The sequence below is a fragment of the Talpa occidentalis genome, unplaced genomic scaffold, assembly GCF_014898055.3.
Source record: "Talpa occidentalis isolate TD23 unplaced genomic scaffold, MPIMG_talOcc4v2.1 talOcc4.9, whole genome shotgun sequence".
NCBI lineage: Eukaryota > Metazoa > Chordata > Mammalia > Eulipotyphla > Talpidae > Talpa > Talpa occidentalis.
This window is the reverse complement of record NW_023605305.1, coordinates 14,270,470-14,290,139: the sequence shown is the minus strand read 5'-3', so window position 1 is coordinate 14,290,139 and position 19,670 is coordinate 14,270,470. Positions and strand designations below refer to the sequence as shown.

At 40.9% G+C, this 19,670-nt stretch overlaps 1 protein-coding gene across 1 annotated transcript in view; it reads right to left on the bottom strand.

Moving 5' to 3' along the window:
* MACO1 (macoilin 1) overlaps nt 1-16,809 on the bottom strand; it is a 49,135-nt gene extending 32,326 nt beyond the window's left edge. Inside the window, exons 1-3 of the mRNA XM_037501242.1 lie at nt 16,550-16,809; nt 2,899-3,040; nt 1,338-1,464 (exon numbers count right to left, since the gene is read on the bottom strand). Coding sequence (XP_037357139.1) covers nt 1,338-1,464; nt 2,899-3,040; nt 16,550-16,629 — 349 coding nt within the window. The 5' untranslated portion in view covers nt 16,630-16,809. The remainder of the gene's footprint in view (nt 1-1,337; nt 1,465-2,898; nt 3,041-16,549) is intronic.
* Between the last annotated feature and the right edge of the window lie 2,861 nt (nt 16,810-19,670).

Genomic DNA, 19,670 nt, shown 5'->3' with positions numbered 1-19,670 from the left:
GTTAAAAACTGGAATGTAGAAAAAACACTTTAATTAGAGGAAAGCAGACTAACGGGCTATCATTCCCTAGCTTATAAATCATGTCAGATATGACAGAGTATTCAAGATAGAGAAAACCACGCTTATAGAGATACTTGAACGAGGTGAACTGCGTCTTCTACACAGGCTTTCATCACACTTCTAGAAGATTTGAGAAGAGGACTATTGCTCTAGAGAACTTTTATTAACTGGTGTTCCTTCAGTAGTCAAAATCCTACAGGTTGCAGCTGGGCCTAAGAATCAAGTTTCATACAACTTTGTAGACAAGTATGACGCTGTGAGAGCCAGTCTTCACATCCCCATGCACCCCTACTCGGGCTTCATAATGAACTAAAGGCGTCAAAATACCGCACCTCATTTTAGTTGGAAATAGCAGAAGTATAGCTCTAAGAAGGGAAGTGATTGTATAGTAGTTCTACTCTAATTAGAACATACCTGAATTAACATATTTTAGTCAAAAGAACCACTTAGCCATTTTGGTTAAGTTTGGAGATCAGGATGGTGAAAGTATTTAAAATAACATACAAGAAAAGCTGATAAAACCAGAGCTGTTTTACCTACAGTAAAGAAGATTAAGAGGGTAAGACAATGTCTTCAAATCTCTAAAGAAACATAGATGGGAGGTTACACTCATTCAACGTGATTCTAACGCAGGAATCCAATGTTTGCTGAAGGGAATGATTTGTAGTCCCTTTGAAATTTTAAAGATAAGTTTTGTAAATTCCCATATATTTTTCTGAAGTTCTCTAAGGATCAGGGAGCCCAAAAACAGTCAAGACATGCTGGCTCAAAGGTTTAAGGAAGAAAACTGACTCAGTTTGAAGAACTTTCCCTAAAGTTACCCCAAAACAACAGCTAAGTTCCATGTCACTGCAGGTTTTCAGAGATAAAACCACTATGACCCAAGGGTGCTTGTACTAAATAAGGGTTCAATTAAATGACTTCTGACATTCCATAAACATTTTTCCTACTTAGCAAATAGCTATCTTCAAGTTTCCCAAAACTGAAATCACCTTAAAAAAAAGGGGGGGGGGCATCTTCATACTAAGAGTTGGTATGGAACGCTTATAATTGAAAATAATGAAATGTCTATAGTTGAAATCATATGGCTTTAACTTTTGATTCAGTGGTGAAAAAAGGGTAAAATTTATTTTTAAAATTACAACATTATAATCTAGTAGGAAAAGACAACTTTAAAATGTCCACATTAAACTCAACTCTAAATATTTATCCAAAGAAATTAATTTAAAAAGTATGAATCTAAGATGTCTATCATCTAAGAAATTATTAAGACTTACCTGTGTGCCACACGTATTGAACCCATACGTATGTGCTAGCAGCGAAAAAAAGCCATTGTATGGGGATGAAGAGCAGACATATTATATTTGATGTGAATGCTACACAAACAAAAAATACTGAAAAGGCCTAAAGGGAAAATAAAACAAAATTAAAAAACACATCCTGGAACTTGTTATTTTTAAACAGATTATTAAAAACGTGTTGGACAAAATCTTTGAAACTACTAATGCAATAAATAACTTGAACGCAAGTTACAACAGGAAATTTTAAACATTTAAAGCAACCATGTAAAAAGTAGTGGCTAATTTAACACTGAAAAATAATGCTATTTATGGCCTCAAATCATAAAGAAAACCGGACAAGAACAAATCGAGGTTGGTTCATAATGAGTTCACCTGGACTCTATGGTGGATTACCTAAAAGAACTAGAATTTTAAACACAGAAAAGGCTTCCCCCTGCTCACAAAAATTCCTAAAGAGCCTCATTCTTAATAAGAATTAAGCTGGTGCTAATAACTATAATGACGTAGCCTCCCTCTAGAAACAGCACCACTCACTACCTATTACCAAAAGGACATGAGCTTGAAACCATCTTTTCAAGGTATAAATTACTATGACAAAAGCATCAGGTCTGGGTAGAAGAGCTGTATGTTTAAGACATGGCTATGGCATACAACAGAACTACAGGTCAACTAAGGGGATAAGTCCAAGCCTAAAACCTTGCTCTAACTCAATAGTTCCCCAAACATGGTGTGGGGTTCACTGGGGATCTCAGATTCTTTCAAGGAGTCTTCCAGTTCAAAACTATTTTCCCAATAATATTATGATGTTATTTGCCTTTTTCCCATTCATTCACTTAAGAGTTTGGTGGAGTTTTCCAGAACCTATTGGATATGTAATATTGTATTCAACTTCGTTCAGAAGCAGAGATGAGAATCCAGCTGTCTTCCATTAAGTGAGACATTAAAGAGATTTGCAAAAATGTAGTCAATCTTAACAAATTTCTGTTTAGAAAAATATAGTTATGTTTCATTTAAATATGTAACTTGTATTAACATTAATGGTGAATTAATATTTAATTTTTCCAGCTTTAATTTCTAGTATAGTTAATATGGATAGATTTAACCCATATAAACAAAAGTTCTTTGGCGTTCTCAATAATTTTTAAGAGTGCAAAGGGGCCTCTAAATTAAAAAGTTTGAGAACCACCGTTATAACTCTAACAAGTCACTAACACAATGACAGGGGCTCCAGAAACGCTTCAGAGCAGGACTGAGCAAGTACTGCTTCTTCCACTATTCTGCCTCTCTCAGGAAGTCCTTCCTCCTATTCCTCCTATTCACTGGAATAGGACAGGAATACAATGATTGGGTCAGTGGGTTTAGACAAGATAGCCTTAGAGGTGGGTTTCAGTCTACAGACCCCATAAGTTCACCCCAGTACAGTCACCTAAGTATTGTTAATAAAATCTACTTTAAGCCATTTCACTATTGGTGACAAGATATTCTCAGACATGCAATTAAATCCCTTAGACTTGGAAAATACTATTAGTAAACATACCAGTCCCTGGTATCTGAAGGAATCATAGACGCTTCTGATGAAAAGCCAGAATGGCCACAGGTATTCAAATCTGAATTCCAGGACAAAATCTGCCAAGAGGACAAGTGCCCACACCACCAGGAATTTCAGGTATAAAAATGTACTGGAAAACATAAAAATATAGAATTAATTCAAGGTCATTTATGAAGAACGAGAAAAAGAAAATGCACTGTTTCTATTTAAAAGAGACAGAAAATATGGAGAGAGAGAGAAAAAGAAATGCTGTCATGGCCCAGCTAAATCTGGGAAGCTCCACAACTATAGAGATAGATGATGACCAAAAATGTTTAATTCCATTTAAAATGGGAGAAAAAAAAAACCCAACACTTAAATCTCACCACTGTTTAAAAATGTGCTAAGTGTCTGACTTGAAAATACTGTAACACTCTGACAATTACAGCTTTCAAGCTGCTCTTCATTAGAAGGAAATGTCATGGTCGCAAGGCTTCAGATTTGCTGCCCACCCCCCCAACATCTGCTTGAAAGTCTTTGAAATCCTTGATGCACATCTCTGCACACTTGAAGAATTCCAACTTCCCCCCCTTTCTCCTCATCTCTTTATGTAGTTTTCATCTGCATTAACCAAACAAAAACCAAATGACTTCCCCAAATAGACAGAAACTAAAGGAGCAGATGCCAGTCACTACAAAGGGCTGTAAGGGCACATGTTACAGAAAAAAAAAATCCTTGATCATCTAAGTCTTGATCGAGCTTAGATATAAAGGTGTGTACCCACTTTCTGCTGGTATATAGAAACACACTCTGACAAATCAGTCAGAACACGTATCTAATCACTGTAGTCGATTAAAGCAAGATAAGGATCTGGATTAAAAAACATATTTTTCCAGTTCAGTTCATGAGTTGTATAATGGATATACTAAATCTTCTACTATTAACAAGTCCCTCATTCTATGTCCTTAGCCTAGCCAATTCTGGGACAGATTAAGCTCAGGTATCAGAAAAGTTTTTTTCTAAAATATACAGATTTTTTTTTAAAGATTTATTTATTTATTTATACAAGAACTGGGATACAGGCCAGATGCGCGGGAGAGTGAGAAGATTCACCAGAGACAGAGCGGGGAACAGAACAGGCAGACTGACGAAATACACTGCTGAGGGGAGCAGTGGGAGCGACAGGACAGGTTTGTTGTGCCATATGGGACCCTAACCGGCGGGCCAGGATTGAACCTGCGCCGCAGAGGTTGCGGACAGCTTCACAGCGCTGCACTCAACCACCTGCGCCACCAGGGGAGGCCCTAAAATATACAGATTTTAAGTACCTAAATTCACTTTGATTCAGGTGAGAGCCTTGACTGATATTGTACAATCAAACATTCTAACACTGGTGTGACTAAATAAGCTGTATAAATATATACCACCAACAAAAGCAGGATTTATAATAAATTATTTCAGAATACATTAAAATAAGGTACAAAAAGACATACTATGGGGGGGTGGGCATAACAGCAAGATCCAACATTGCGGTTTTTCTGTGCCTGCTGAAGCTTTATAGGTAAAAGATGTCAAGAACAGATACATACCACCCCCTATGATACAGTATTCATAATTATTCGTAATTTGCAAGAAGGGTCTATTTCTAATACTAATTCCTAGTCTGAATTCTTCAGGCTTGATAATGTTTTGATGAAAAGGTTCCCTATATAACTAAAGAACCCAAGCAAACCAGAAGAACAGAGGCTTGAATCTTAAGTCCCACCTTTTAGTTTCAGGTTACTGGACTCATGTAAACCAGAGTGAGGGGGGCAGAGGGCTCACTCTCATAAATCTGTCACTGATCCAGTGGAGAGAAAGGAGTATTTTATTAGAAGGAACAACTGAGTCATGCAGGCATTCAGGAGTACAAATCTAGCTCAAACCAGATTTCCAACCTGCTTGTCTTTAAAACTAAAAGGTTTTTTCCTTGTTTCTAGGTTTTAAAGAAAAAAATAACAGTCTCTGGTCTATGTTTCTAAGGCATTGAAATACTGGCATGGAATGTATTGACTTTTCTGATGAATCCGTTTCCGCATGGGGCTTTGTCTGCAATGTCGCTGAATGAAACAAGGTGGGTACCTCATCTAGTTCTTGCTACTCCCCAGGTGGAGTGGAAGAGAACTATCAACTATTCTCTGCCTGGAAAGTTCCCAACACATGGCAGGATCCCAGGCCAGAGAGCAATATTTCTATTTAGGTAGCATTATCTAAAGAACTGCAGCCTGTTAAATACTTTTAAACAACTCAATCATTTAAATAAAAGACAATACAAAGGTGATCAACTCTGTTACAGTTGTGTAACTTCAAGGGGGCTCGTTGGTTTTCAAACCACTATTTTCATATCTCTGATGTTCCTTAACACCCAGTTTTTATTGAGTCAGCTTAAAAGTATATCTATCTAAGAAACTTGATATTTCAGAACATGCCAAGCTCTCAGATTTCCTCAGGTTTCCGTTTTTCATGGGCCTGTCTCTAAAATTTAAAAAAGGCAAACTAATGAACAAAGTTGATTTTACTCTACGACTAGTCTTGAGCTGTATGGATTCCTTTCAGTCTTACAGAATTTTAGACTAAGAGTTTAAAACAATTGCCTGATTCAGTATTATTTACTTAGCCCTCTATATGAGTAAATTATGGCTGATATTCTTCTACAGGCATATACAAAAAGATAAAAAAACAAGTGATTTAAAATGAATGCTCATCAGTGTAGAAACCCTAATTCCTTTCCTTCATACTCTGAAAGTCCTAAGATTTTGCAAATCCACAGATGACATTCTAAAATAGGAAAAAATTAGACAGGGTTTTAAGTCACATAGCATTCCAACGTTTTTTTAAACCATGAAAAAATATGATGAAGTATAAAATTTTTTTGTACATAGAGTTCACTATATGACGTATGGTCAATTTGATGTTGCTTTAATATTCTGATCTAAATAAACTTATTACTAGAAAATATATTGAACAAAAATTTAAAGTGCAGCTGCAACAAAAAAATACTTCCCACAAGAATAGATTGAAACAAGGGAAGACCAATAATATCTTCCGACAGTATTATATAAACTTCTTCTTTGGGTACCAATGAAATAAAGAGAATGTGCAATTATTAGGCTTAATGGCAGTGATTTTTTTTCAAAGCGGATATTAGCTATAAGATTTTCTTTTCTCCATTCTATTTCTACCCTTGCCATTTACCACCATTTTTTCAACCTGAATCTATTTTAGGTTAATCCATCTATGGATTAATCATCTAAGAGTAATGAGAAGTAATATCGAACATTCTTCTTTCTCCAAGTAAAGTGCACCTTTTCTCCAGTATCTCTAAGCAGCTTGTCACTTAGATCATTTACTGGAGCTCACATAATTACCATGGGGTGGCCATCAATCCTCAGTACCTGACCTTTTCCCTAGGCAGACTAATGGCCATTTAGTTCACTTGATCCTCACCACAGAAATGACTCTGAAATATTTCACTGGCTGTGCTAGTGGCCATCCATCTCACTCTCTAGCTTTCCTGTCCTCTCTGTAATGGCAACTGTGAATCACCTTTAGCATTCCAATATGGAGGATGATACTTCTGCACCAAACTGCTTTGTCTTCTCTGTTATCACATACCTTTCCCTATTCAACATCATCTCTAAAATATTTGTCTTGTCTAGCTGGTACTCCTCAAGGCTTATTATTTATCATTGGAGTCCTGCTACTCAAAGTATGGTCCCTGAAATAGCAGCATCAGCATCTTGTATGAGCTTCTTAAGAAAAGTAGAATTTCAGGGCCCTCCATAGCTCTATTTAGTCCAAGCCTACTTTTTAACCAGATACTTGAACACTTGCACATACTTAAAGTTTAACAAGTACTAGTCTATAGTATAAACTTCTAAATGGCAAGGAATAGATAGAAGACAACACTATGCAAATAACCAACCATTACTTATCTCCAAAGTGTCAGTTATCCTTCCCTCAACCAGGAACATTCAAATTGCTTGCGGTTAACTCTTCCATTTTTCTGCATTTCATTTTGAATCACAGACAAGATCCCCACCTCAGCACCATTTAAACTAAATAAAATACTTCCACTATTATTCTCCTTTTAGCATAAAGCATGAATATCACTTCCTCAAAAAAGGTCCCTCTGGCCCCAAAGACTGCAACCCCATTTATAGGCTCACACAACAAACAGTATCATAATACTTAATCACAATTATAATTAAATAATATTTTCTGTAATTAACTGTTTAGATATAAAGTCTATAAGAACAAAGAAGCTGGTGCTAGCTGTCCATTTTGTTCCCTCCTTTGCCTATAGTGCCCAGCACAGCACCCTGCACACTGTAGGAGCTTAACATATACTTGTTGAATGAATGACCCGCAGTACAGTGTGTTTAAGACTGACAGTAGGGTTTTATCAAAGTACACACAAAGGTAGAGGGAGCATGATGGGAAGGGTGTCCGAACAAAGTAACATATAAAGATAAAAAAGATGACCGGGGCCTCCCTGGCGGTGCAAAGGGTCAAGACTCAACCTAAGAAGCTATCTGCAGCCTCTGTAGCACAAGTTCGATCCCCTAGCCGGCCAGGGAGCAACCCACATGGCACAGCAGACCTCTCCTGACTTGTCTGCTGCTCCCCTCAGCAGTGTACTTTGGTCAATCTGCCTGTTCTGTTCCCCTCTCTGTCTCTGGTGAATCCTCTCGCCTCTGGCCTGTACCCCAGCTCTGGCCTGTACCCCAGCTCTTGTATGCATAAATGTCTTTAAAAAAATGACAAATACAAAACAAATAAAGATAAGAAATAAGGTTTCTGCTATAACATTTTATAAAGGTATAGATTATATATTATATATCAAGGCACTGTAACCTAACGGAACTGGAGAGTTTGGAGTTTTAGAACTTCTGCTTTAAAAACATTCTGAACAGGACTTCCCTGGTGGCTCAAGGGGTTAAGCACCACACTATGAAGCAATCCGTAGCCTCTGCAGCAGTTCTATCCCCGGCCCACCAGAGAGAAACCCACATAAGCGCAGCAGACCTCTCCTGTCTCGCCCACTGCTCCCCTCAGCAGTGTACTTCAGTCAGTCTGCCTGTTCTGTTCCCCACTCTGTCTATGGTGAAACCTCTCAACCCCAGCATCTCTGGCCTGTACCCCAACTCTTGTATGCATAAATAAATAAACTTTATAAAAAAATAAAATAAAAACACCCTCAACAGTATGGAGCCTGTGGGTTTCAGGATGGGGAGGGTGAAGAAACATATTAAGAGAAAATACAATCCACAGGCCCTAAAAAAATGTGTTCACATTGCAAGAATGTAAGAAATTCATTTCATAAGCGGATCAAGTATTACGTTTCATATCTTCTATGTAATAATCATCTACCTAATCACACCTTACATTTATATCACAATTTTAACTCTCTCTTCTAAATGTTTTCATGTTAATTATCTCTTTATGAGAAAAAATGGGCAGGGCAGTTATTGCCATTTTATAGGGAAGAAACCTGAGCAACAGGGAACTCACAGGCCTCAGGGCACAATGAAAGGAGACAGAAACGGGAGTTAAGAGACAGTGTACACTGTGGGGAAGGTTGTGTTGCTAAAAAGAATTAATTTCTAGGTAAAGAAATGGACAAGGCATTAAGTGGGGGGAGAAAATACAAGAAACCTTTATGTAAAACAGATTTCTATTTCTGTTTAAAAAAAGAAATACATTTTGTTTATATACAACAAATATAGTTTACAAATTGTATAAATTATATAGAATGATCACCCCAGAGCAGGCATACTAAGATCTTTTATATTATACTTAAACGCTGTCATATTACCTTAATTCCTTTTATAACAAGCATCTGTTAATTTTACTTTTTAATTCTTCATTTTGAAATAAATTTATAGTGACAGAAAATTTGCAAAATTAAAAAAAAATCCATTATATCTTTCACCAGATTCTACAAATGAGAAAACATTTTATCAAGTCTCTGTTACTCTGTATACATATTAGGTTTTTTTCCTGAACCATTTCAAAATAGTTTGTACACATAATGCCCCTTTATTTCTAAATTTCTTGAAAACAAGGGCATTCTCTCATGTAACAGCACAATGATCAAAATCAGGTCATTAACACTGATACAATCCTACTATCTGACCTATAGATATTAAATTTTCAGTAATTATCTCACTAATGTCTTACATAGTAATAAATAGACAGACAGCAAACAGACAGACAATAGATTGATACTGTTCCAGGATAACATTTTGCATTAAGTTGCCTTATCTATTTTGATTTTCCATTTAACATAGGAGATTAAAAATTCCCATTAATTTCCATTTTGAGAAGGAAATAAAGGGTCATGGCACAAGACACTTCTGGTAGCTGTTGCTTGTTCTGTAAAATGAAGATAGTGACCCTTGCCCTATATGTAATGGTGAGTCTGAGAAGATCATATGTTTATTACACATAAACACCATTCAGAAAGGATGAAGAGGCACAGTATAATGGGGGGAAAAGGAACAGATTTCAGATCCAGACAGATATGGGTCTCTATCAATTAAGGAAACCTCTGGCAACCTCGGTTTCCTCACTAATGAAAGTAAAGCTAATACCCTTACTGGAACTAAATAAGAGAATGAAGATAAAAATACAACAATAGTAGCAACAGCAAGCAACTTGAGCAATTAGTCTGCACTATGCTAAGTATTTCATGTGACTTATCTCAGTTAACTTTATAACAATCCTAAGAGTAGGGATTATTCTCATTTCACAGGTAGAAAACTGAGGATTAAAGCAAGTAAATGACTTGTTCAAGATCATACAACTAGTGTTAAGGACATTATTAGAACCCAAGTTTATATGACTTTAAAGCACCTATGTTTATTCACCACGCTGAACTTCTCAGGTAAGTAATAATTAATATTTTCCTACCTAAACACATATTCAATTTATATAATTATTTAAATCTCCAAGAAAGCTGTTTTCAAAAAAAAAAACAACAGATGTACTTATAAAAGAATAAACCCTCAGGATCTTAATTCATAAACTATGGATTTGTAAACATACCATGCAGTTTTACAGAAAAAAAATTAAATTCTAATGTCCTGCACAGAAATAGAAACAGCACAAAAGATGGGACAGCCGTACATTGCTTTCCAACAATATTCACATTCCTGGAATGGTCACTGTAGTAGAGAAACATATAATTTAAAAATAAAGACAATTCATTACAAAAAAACCCCCCAAAAGAGAAATACAACAAACCATGAGGCATAGCTTGTCAAGTCTAGAAAAGGACCAGAAAATAATACATACTTAGTACATCTGAGAAAGTCTCCAATCTCAGTATTTCTCTAATACGAGACAGGCATTTTTGTTTGACCACGAACCATGGCATTAGTTCTCTCTAAAGCTCAAGAGTTCTCATCACAAGATAGGCAAAGTACTGACTTTAAGTACAGAGACGCTTATTTGGTTTTTAAAGGTGTTGTGGAGAGGAAAAAAGTAATTATATAATTTAATGCAGAGTGAGATTATTTCTAGCCACCTTCCCTGTGCTAGGTAGGGAACAGCTCCTAAACAGCACAAATGATTCAGTGTTATCTACCGATACACCTAAAGGAGACCAGTTGAACCTTTCAACCCACTAAATGCAAAACCTCTAAAAAAGAAAAAGGCAACAGAGAAGATGGGGTGAGGGGTAGTGATTTCTGACATTACGATCCCATGACTCAACATGAGCACATCATCCTTAAGGGCATCAGAGAAAAACTACAAAGAAATACAAAGACCAGTGCAATGAAAGGGGCATCTTAGGAGGTTGATGAGCTGAGGCCAATTTGCTGTCAGTGAAGTGTCAAGGTTAAATGTCAAAGATATAAAGTCTCAAAGAATATACTCTTAACAGTTTATTTCATTTTAAAAGTTTCCATTACCAGGATGTACATGCCTAAAGGTGAGATACCTCAAGGAAATAGTCACTCCTTAGGTATTTGAAGAAATCCATGCTGGAAAAAAAAAAAGTCTAGCAAAGATTATGTGCTGCTACTGTTGATATGTACCATTTTATTTCTGCAGCTTGTTGAGAAGCCAACTTATTTTTCTTCTTGACCTATTTGTTGAAAATGATCCAAGTAAAATAATTACACCCAAATCCAGTAAACTTAGAGAATAAAATAATCAGTGTATTTAAAAAGAACATTTGACTTTATCGAGGAAAGTAACCTACCTAAAGTATTTTACTTTGCTGTCTTAATGATGTAAAATTTCTATCTGACACTCCAGATTCCAGGATATGTATCTTATCATGTTATATCCCCTTAAATATCACCTAGATGGTAGCCTAGAAAATGACGAAACAAAACCCATATATACATACTTAAAACTCCAAAGCCTTATATCAACGAGGAGATCTGGGTGAAATGATCAAAGATAACTCTGGAAATATGTTTACAGAACAGACAGGGCACACTGACATACAATCATGTAACTATCAAGTAAATGAAGATAAGTAACAAGTTATTAAATCTATCATTAAAGTCAATATCCAAATTGAGGTCCAAGAAAGGCTATGAGGAATCACTATGAAGAAAAAGAAGAACATAGCTGATAAGCCAGGAAACTTTTAAGCAAGAAATTTGAAAGAGATTATATTCTCTCCTTTCCCTGCCTTTACCCAAGAGTGGCAATTTTAAAGGGGTTTTCAAAACACTTAATGAAACTAAACTACCAAGAGTGCTTGGACACGCTGAAGCACAAATGCAAGCTGAAGGAAAGTAATTATTTTTTTAAGGGAGCACGCTACAGGAAAAAATTAAGTACAAACATTTCCCTGTGGCAGGTTTTTTAAAATATTTCATGGAAACTTACAAACACAAGGGTTTAGCCAAACACCTCATTGGACAGGTTAGTGAAAACATTTCAATTTCTCCATTATATTTATTTATTTATTTAAAAAAGATTTATTTATTTATACAAGAACCGGCATATAGGCCAGATGTGCGGGAGGGTGAAAGGATTCACCAGAGACAGAGCCGGGAACAGAACAAGCAGACTGAAATACACTGCTGAGGGGAGCAGTGAGCAAGACAGGAGAGGTCTGCTGCACCATGTGGGTATCTCCCTTGCTGGTCGGGATGGAACCTGGACTGCAGAGGCTGAGGGCAGCTTCACAGCGCTGTTCTCAACTGCCTGCGCCACTAGGGAGGCCCTCCATTATATTTATTCCTCCCCTCAACACCTTTCTAAAACAATACTGAATTTATCACTTTTCATGTCAGGTCTGGCATTGTTGAAGTTGTTTAAAACCTACCAAGATTACCAAAATGCTTTTAGGCTATGAGGTTGCAACAATGGTATCTGGGGTTTCAGTTGCAGAACACATGTACAATCAGCACAGCCAAGGGTCACACCAGCCTCCAGAGGCTTTAATAAGCATAGCCCAAAGGAGTCTAAAACAAGACATAGGAAACACCATTAGAGAGGCAGGAAAAGCAGTAAAGAACCACCTCTGGAGATTACTTAGACAGGGCTCTGAAAAAAGGAAATTAGGAAGCTGAAAAGGATGCAGACTGATCATTTAAAATAGTCAAAGGCCAGAAAACTCTCCTATTTACCAGAGAAGCCTTGAGTGCTCAGTCCTAATTTCATGGCATTAAACTGTAAAAATGTGTGAGTCAGGAGTAGTATTGCACTGTCAAAACAGCAAGCAATATGTTACAGCAGAACCCAGTACATGAACAGGAAGTATTCATAAATTCAAAATGAAGTGGTACTTCCTTCAAACACCAGTCACAATGATATAAAATAGTTTCCTGGGGCTTAAAACACAAGCCTTACTTAAAATTATTATAGGTTTCTCCCACTATCCAAAAGTAGAATATTCCAATTTGGTAGGTTATTTTTTGGGTCTGGAAAAGCTCCAAAAAATTCCCATATAAATTAACAGTAATAGTGTTCCCAGACCCAAATCGTATTCTACCAAATCATACCAAATAGGAATGTTCTACTCTCAGATAGCAGGGGAAACCTATATGCTTACTTGGTAAGTAACAATTTTAATTGCAAAGACATTAAACCTTCCTGCCTCAGTCTTATATTTCTCACATCCTATCTCCTCATTTTCCTATTGTGAAGTCAGCAGTTCTCAAGGGAGAAGGAATAGGAAATAAGGTAAGGTGAAAGGTGGGTGAACCACACAGAATCCCCATAAGACTTTTTAAAACTACATAACACTTCAACCCGAGCTCACCTGAAGAATCACTGTATGTAACTAGATATCACTATTGGGAATGTCTGGTGCATGGGTGAAGGCAAACACAGAAAATCACTGCCTGAAAACCCAAGGATCTCTAAAATGTAAGTTAAGTAGAGTTATTCATTTTACTTTCTCATTAACAACTTATTTCCATAATTTCCAAAGTGTTTTACATCCACCTCAATTGAGTTAGAAAATATTCCCCCATTTAATGGCAATTGTCTACTTCATCATAAAATAGCACAAGGCAAAATAAAGATGTTTATGTATCAGGTGAACCACTAAAACAGCAAGCTAAATTTTAATTCAACAAAAATATTTTTTGCTTCAACAAAGCTCATAGTTCCTTGGACCCCCCAAAACCACTATACAAATTTAAGTGGGCATTTTGACCTAGCAGACAGTAAACTCCTTTAAGACAAGGAACCATGCCTTCTGCATGCTTCATAATCCCCTCAATAATGTGGGTTTTTAAATGAGTGAAATGAATTGGCTTACATTTGTTTATTTACTAATTCATTCACTTAACATTCACTGTGTACTAAATTCCTACTCCCTGTCAGGCTCTGTGTGGGCTCAGTTTTTAAATGGCATTATATTTTGTCCTTATGAATATAAAAGAAAGTGATTAACCATTCCTGTTATCTTTTTTATTTTTGGTTGCTAACTAGAATAACATTACTTCCTTACATTTCAATTGTCAAGTGATAAGCATATATATGTGTAGATGGCATTAATATAACGTTCAAATCCATTTTCCTTTTTTCTTGTCCCTGAAACAGAATTCTCTCACAGCCATGATACTAACAATAAATGGTATCATTTGACAATCACCTCAGTCACAGTTGCTGGATGGGAGCCCGTGATTAAAAGCATCTCAGCAACAGGAATTTTTTTTCAGCAAGATCAAGCAGCAACTAGCCTCCTGTTCCTACTACTTAATTTTTGCTTATAATTGTACCAAATCTAAGAGTCCTTCCTGTCTCCTTAAGGAAGAAAGCATATTAAGCTGTGATAACAAAATACGGTTGATAATATGTGTACATCACACTAGAATAAAGCATTTCACAAACTGTACATTATCTCCTTTAGTTCTTAAAACTCATCTGACAGATGAGAGAACTGGAGCTCAAAGTTGTGGCTGCCCTGCCAATCAAAGTGGCAGAGCTGGGCTCTTGAGTCTGAACCTAGGTCTCCCAGTGCCAGTGATCCGGAGCTTTCCTCACCACTGCTGCATCCTTACAACACCAAAACTCAGAAAGTGGTAGAGACTGAGAACATGAAAATAATAAGCCCATGAAAGGTTATGCTACGAAACAGCAACAGATAGTGGCTATCAAAATTGTCAACAGAGCCTAAAAACAAACAAACAAACAAACAAAAAAAAAACCACCAACAACTCTCTGGTAAATGAGACCAAAATTGGCCAGATATTAAGAAACAGAATGAGCAATAGATGGTGTGGACAATTTATTATTTGATAGTCAACAAAAGTTTGATATTCACAAATCCTTAAACACCATAATTTTAACTATCCGACTCATTCTGGAGGGGAGGAACAAAATATATGATCTTGTTCTTCAGTCCAACACACCATAAAAATAAGAAATAAATAAGTACATTGAAACACTTATTTGATATATGATGTTCCAACAGGAAAAGTAGGTAGAAATATATTGAGGTGTTTTATTGATAATTAACTTGAAGGCTATCAAACATAGGGAAGTAAAGTGACTTGAGAGCTGAGGCACTGCTGATTTTTTAAAATTGTAAGATGAAACTCTAACTTGCATAGGGTGTTTACTGTTAACATCCGGGCTAAGAAAATTAAAATTCCAAAAGATATCAGTAAAACAAAAGATTGTCAATAGACAATGAATTCACTCTTCACATTAATTCACATCATAGACTATGGGGCAGGTACTACACTAGGGAAATTTGTTCAAATACAAAGAAAAATTGAAATACAACAGGAGATATGTAAACAATATGGGATTCCCAATCTCCTTGCTATAAATGGAGATACATCATTACATGCCATTGTAAAAAGCAGCCATTCAAATGCCACAACTGTCCCTAATCTATTTAATACGCTTTTGCTTTTCGGTTTTTGTCAAATGGTCAGGTTTGATTGATACAGTATGATCTTCAGCCAGTTTTACTCACTGTTGTATTCTCATTGGTTAAAGCAGGGTTGGCACATAGTATGTATATTTGTTGAATGAATGAATGATTCCCGTGATCTATGGCTCATGACATAATTGATTTCACATACTTTAACTGACTTTTTAATGCTTTTAAACTTGAGATAAAGAAAACATAATGTTTACATCAATCAGCTGCTTGGGAAAAGCAATCATTCCACATGCGTAAACAAGAGCAGGTGCAAGATGTACAGTTATGCTGAGACAACCTGGGTGTCATCAGCTACCTTGCATACTTCTCCAAGTCTCACAGCTAGAACAGCTGAACTGTAAGACACCAAGAGGACCCAATTAAGTCCACACCCGTGCTGAGAGTCCTCCTCTGTAAACTAATAGAATTAATCTGAGAAGAGCCACAAAATAACAGCAAATTCTGCTCAGGGAAGCTGTGATTGTCACCAAGTTGCCCCATGAACCTGTTGTCCTCCTGAGTACTGAACTCAACTTCTATTGAAAGAGACACCACTTTTCTTTTGGAGGAAAAAAATTACGAATTTGGGCGAAGATCCCTTTTAAGACACAGAAGAAAACGATCTGCTCGTAATTGTCAAAATAATGTTTTGCTGAGAAAAATGTTCTCCAGCTCCTTCTGAGTCTGGAGCGGGGCCACGGGGCACGACTTGGGGGCAGCAGCTTCCGCCGCTGGGGCCAGCTCTGAACTCCCACGAGCAGCAGGCGAGGCGCGAGGGGCCCGCGGCCACCTGCCCGGCCTGCCAGGGGCCGCGGGGCCCCGGCCGGCGCCCAACTTTGTCAGCCTGTCCCCCCAGCGCGCACGGCCCACGCGCCCCCGGCTCGGGCCGCCGACCGCCAGGCCGGAGCGGGCTTGGGGGGCCAGCGGCGGCCGGTTGGGACCCCGGAGCGGCCCTCGGGCCTGGGGGGCGCGGCCGCCACGGCGGGGGGCGCCGCCCCTCCCCCCGACGGCCCGGGCGCTCCCAACGGCGGCGCCGCGACCGCCTCAGCCCGCGCCCGCCGCGCCGCCCACCCCGCCGCGGCCCTCGCCACGCCCCGCGCCCCCGGGCGGACCCCCGGCGGCCCGGCCGAGGGCCCCCCGGGCAGCGCTCCTCGGGGAGCCCCCGGCGCGGGCGTGCGGCCTAGTCGGGGTTACATAACGGGGCCGGGCCCCTCCGGAGCGGCCGGGGCGCACGGGCCGCGCCGGCGGGGGCGGGGGCGCCCTCACCTGCCGTAGATGCCCTCGGCGATCCGGTTCCGCTTCAGGGGGCGGCGGAGCTTGCTGCAGTCGGCGTTCCGCCGCTTCATCCTCCCGCCGGGGCCGCTGCCCCCCGCCGCCGCCTCGCGCCGCCGCCGCCGCCCGCCCGCCGGGCCTGGACTCTACCCCTGGGGCCGGTCACACAGACATGGAGCCCGCACCGGGGGGAGGGGGTGGCAGGGGAAGGGGGGGCCCGGAGCCTCCTCCGCCTTCGGAAACAAAGAAATGACAATTCCGGGGCCCGCCCGCCCCAGCGCCAGCCAGCCGCCTGCCCCGCCTCCTCGGTCCGACGGACGGCCCTTCGGGCCAATCGGAGGCGCCGCTACGCCGCTGCCGGCCAATCCCAGGGCCCGCTGAGGCCAAACGGACTCTAGAACCCGCCTCCTTGAAGGACAGAAGAATGCGCCAATCATGTTGGTGTCTGGGCGCGTGTCTGAGCCTATCAGAAAAGAGTTAAATAGAGGCTTATAAATAGGCCCTATAAATATAACACCCTATATTATGCCTTGCTGCGAAGGTACCCTCATGATTATTGGATTGCGTTTTGCTGTATTTTTACCCGTACTAGAGCGGGCCGGGCTACAGTCACTGTGGGCCGCCCCTCGCACCGAGAGCACCCGGCGGCCTGGCTCTGCGGCATGTGCGGGCTCCGCGCTGACATGTGCTCCCGGCGCTCGCGGCGTTATGTAAGGGGCTCGCAGCCTCCTCCCCGCGCGGGAGCCTCGGAGGGCAGCGCCAGGGGCCCTTTCTGCGGATCCCGGCCGCGTCGGTGCCGACGGGGGTACGAATGACAAAGCAAACCACACACACACAAACACACACACGCCCGCCCCGCCAGCTTCAGCGACGTGGTGACAGCGCGCCGGCCAATCCGAGGCGGCGAGGGGCGGAGCCTTCCGCGGCCCCGCCCCCTGGCGCGCGTCACGGGGGCGGGCCGCGGGCGCGCGCGACGTCGCGCAGGGCGCCGGGGGGCGTGGGTGGCGGCGGCGTGGGCTCCACGTCCGCAGCGCGGGCCGGGCGCCTGGTCCGCGGCCCCGCGCCTGCTGGGTCGACGGCTGTGGGCGTCGGGGCCGTGTCTGCCCCTGGGCTAGGGGCGCCGACTGCGGGGACTGGGCCTGGCAGGGGGCCGCGGAAGCCGAGCCGGTGACCCTGCTCGCTGGACACCCCGATTTTGCGCTTGACGCTGTGCGGGGGGCTGTGCAGCTCTTTGCGCATTTACTCCTCATGACTCCCCTTCAAATAACAAGGAGAAAAGACAGCAAAGGGAAAGAACGGGAAGAAGGTGTGTCATTCAAGAAAACTGGGAAAATGTAGAAAAGTAGCAGGAGAAGGGGACGTACCTCGATCTCATCACCTTAATACGCCACTGTTAGCATTCTGTATTTTTCCTTTCTGTGCAGTTTTCCTTTATTTCCATGGGTTATATTATTATCATCATCACTACTATTGTTATTAAATAGAATAGTGATCATGCTAGATACTAAATTTTGTATCCTGCTCTTTATATACATTTTTTTAATGGGTCACCCTTCCTAAACCTTATTGATGGTTGCAGAATCTCCTGTTAAATGACTACACCAACTTAACCACTCACCAACCACCAGGACTGCTTGGTGGTCTTCCAGCGTATTTTAAAAAACTTCCAGGGAGTATGTGCCAGATGTTTTATCCTGAGATGGGTGAACCTCTCCCCGCCCTATATAACCCCGTAATCTATATAACCACCCCAAGGAGGGACTAGAACTTCAACTACTACTCTCTGCTGTCTTACTTTGTCTTACAAATCTTCAAAGATTCCCCCACTGCCTGGAGAAAAAAGGTCCGGTCTCTTTACTATGGCCAGTTCTCTTTATTATGGCATCCAGAGCTATTCCAGACTTCCCCAGGCAAAACAACCCTTATCTACTCACTGTTCTCAATCCCAGTACAACCTTATCTTCTCTCCTTCCTGCCTGTGCTCCCACACAGAACATCCTAATGCTGCTCCTAATCTATGGTTCCTTGGTGTGGTTTCTTGTCCACCCACCTAAGTGTAAATCTTGAGGGTTGGATCCATACCACATAGAGATGCAGTTTAGAAAAATGATAAGAGCATCTGCTTTTTCAGTCCAGGATTGAAATTCCAGCTTGGCCACTTACTAGCATGGGCAAGTTACAAAATCTCTCAGATCCTCTATCTCCATGTAAGTATCTTTTAAGTCTTGCAGGATAATGAACCTTCAGGGCCAGGCAGGCTGTAGGGAACAGCAAGTAATTACTGTTAAGCGTATACTTGTTTTTCATCCCTTACCTCTATACCAGCATGTTGCTAAAGTGGCACTGGGCAGCCAAGGATAACTAATTCCATGAGCTCAGAATTTCAACACGGCTGCCATCACTGTGAAAGATTTGAGTGAAATGCTCTGCTTGGAGCAGCAGGAAAAGGCTTCAGCTGCCAAGGCACATTGTTTCACAGAGGCCTAAGTACAGGAGGGACCTAAATCAAGGTGGATGGAGGCTTGGAGGCATGAGGGAGGATGTGCAATTGATAAGGTCCTGCCTCCAGACTCTTGGGAACCCCAGACCCAAGGAGGCCTTATCTCCATGACTGCAAGGATTAGCAGATTACCTGGTCAGAGACTAAGACAGCCAACTCCCTGAGGTTCGGGGCCATGTATGTGGTCTTTTCCATTCCCCACTTGTCTTGGACAGTGTGTCGAGGCACACTGGGAAATTGATGGGTGAGAAATGCAAAGAAAAGATGAGAGAGCCACTGGGGACATGTTTCTGGAGCTCACAGTCCAGGTTGCCATCAAGTAGGTTCCTAAGAAGGGCATTTCATGCTGTGGCGGAGGTGTGGAGCAGCTGGGGGCTATTGGACCATGTGACTGAGCATTTCTGTTGGGCACAGGGCTATTTGGAAGCAGAAAAAAACAAACAGATAATCTGGGGGTGAGAAGAAGCAAAATTTCACAGATGAGAAAACTAAGGTTCAAAGACACTAAGGCCACAGAATTGGTATGGTTGAACAATTTAACTCCACGTACAAGCGGAGTGAGATCAGCCTTGACGCTTTGGACATTGGCTCTGGTGCCTGTAAAAGGCTACTGAT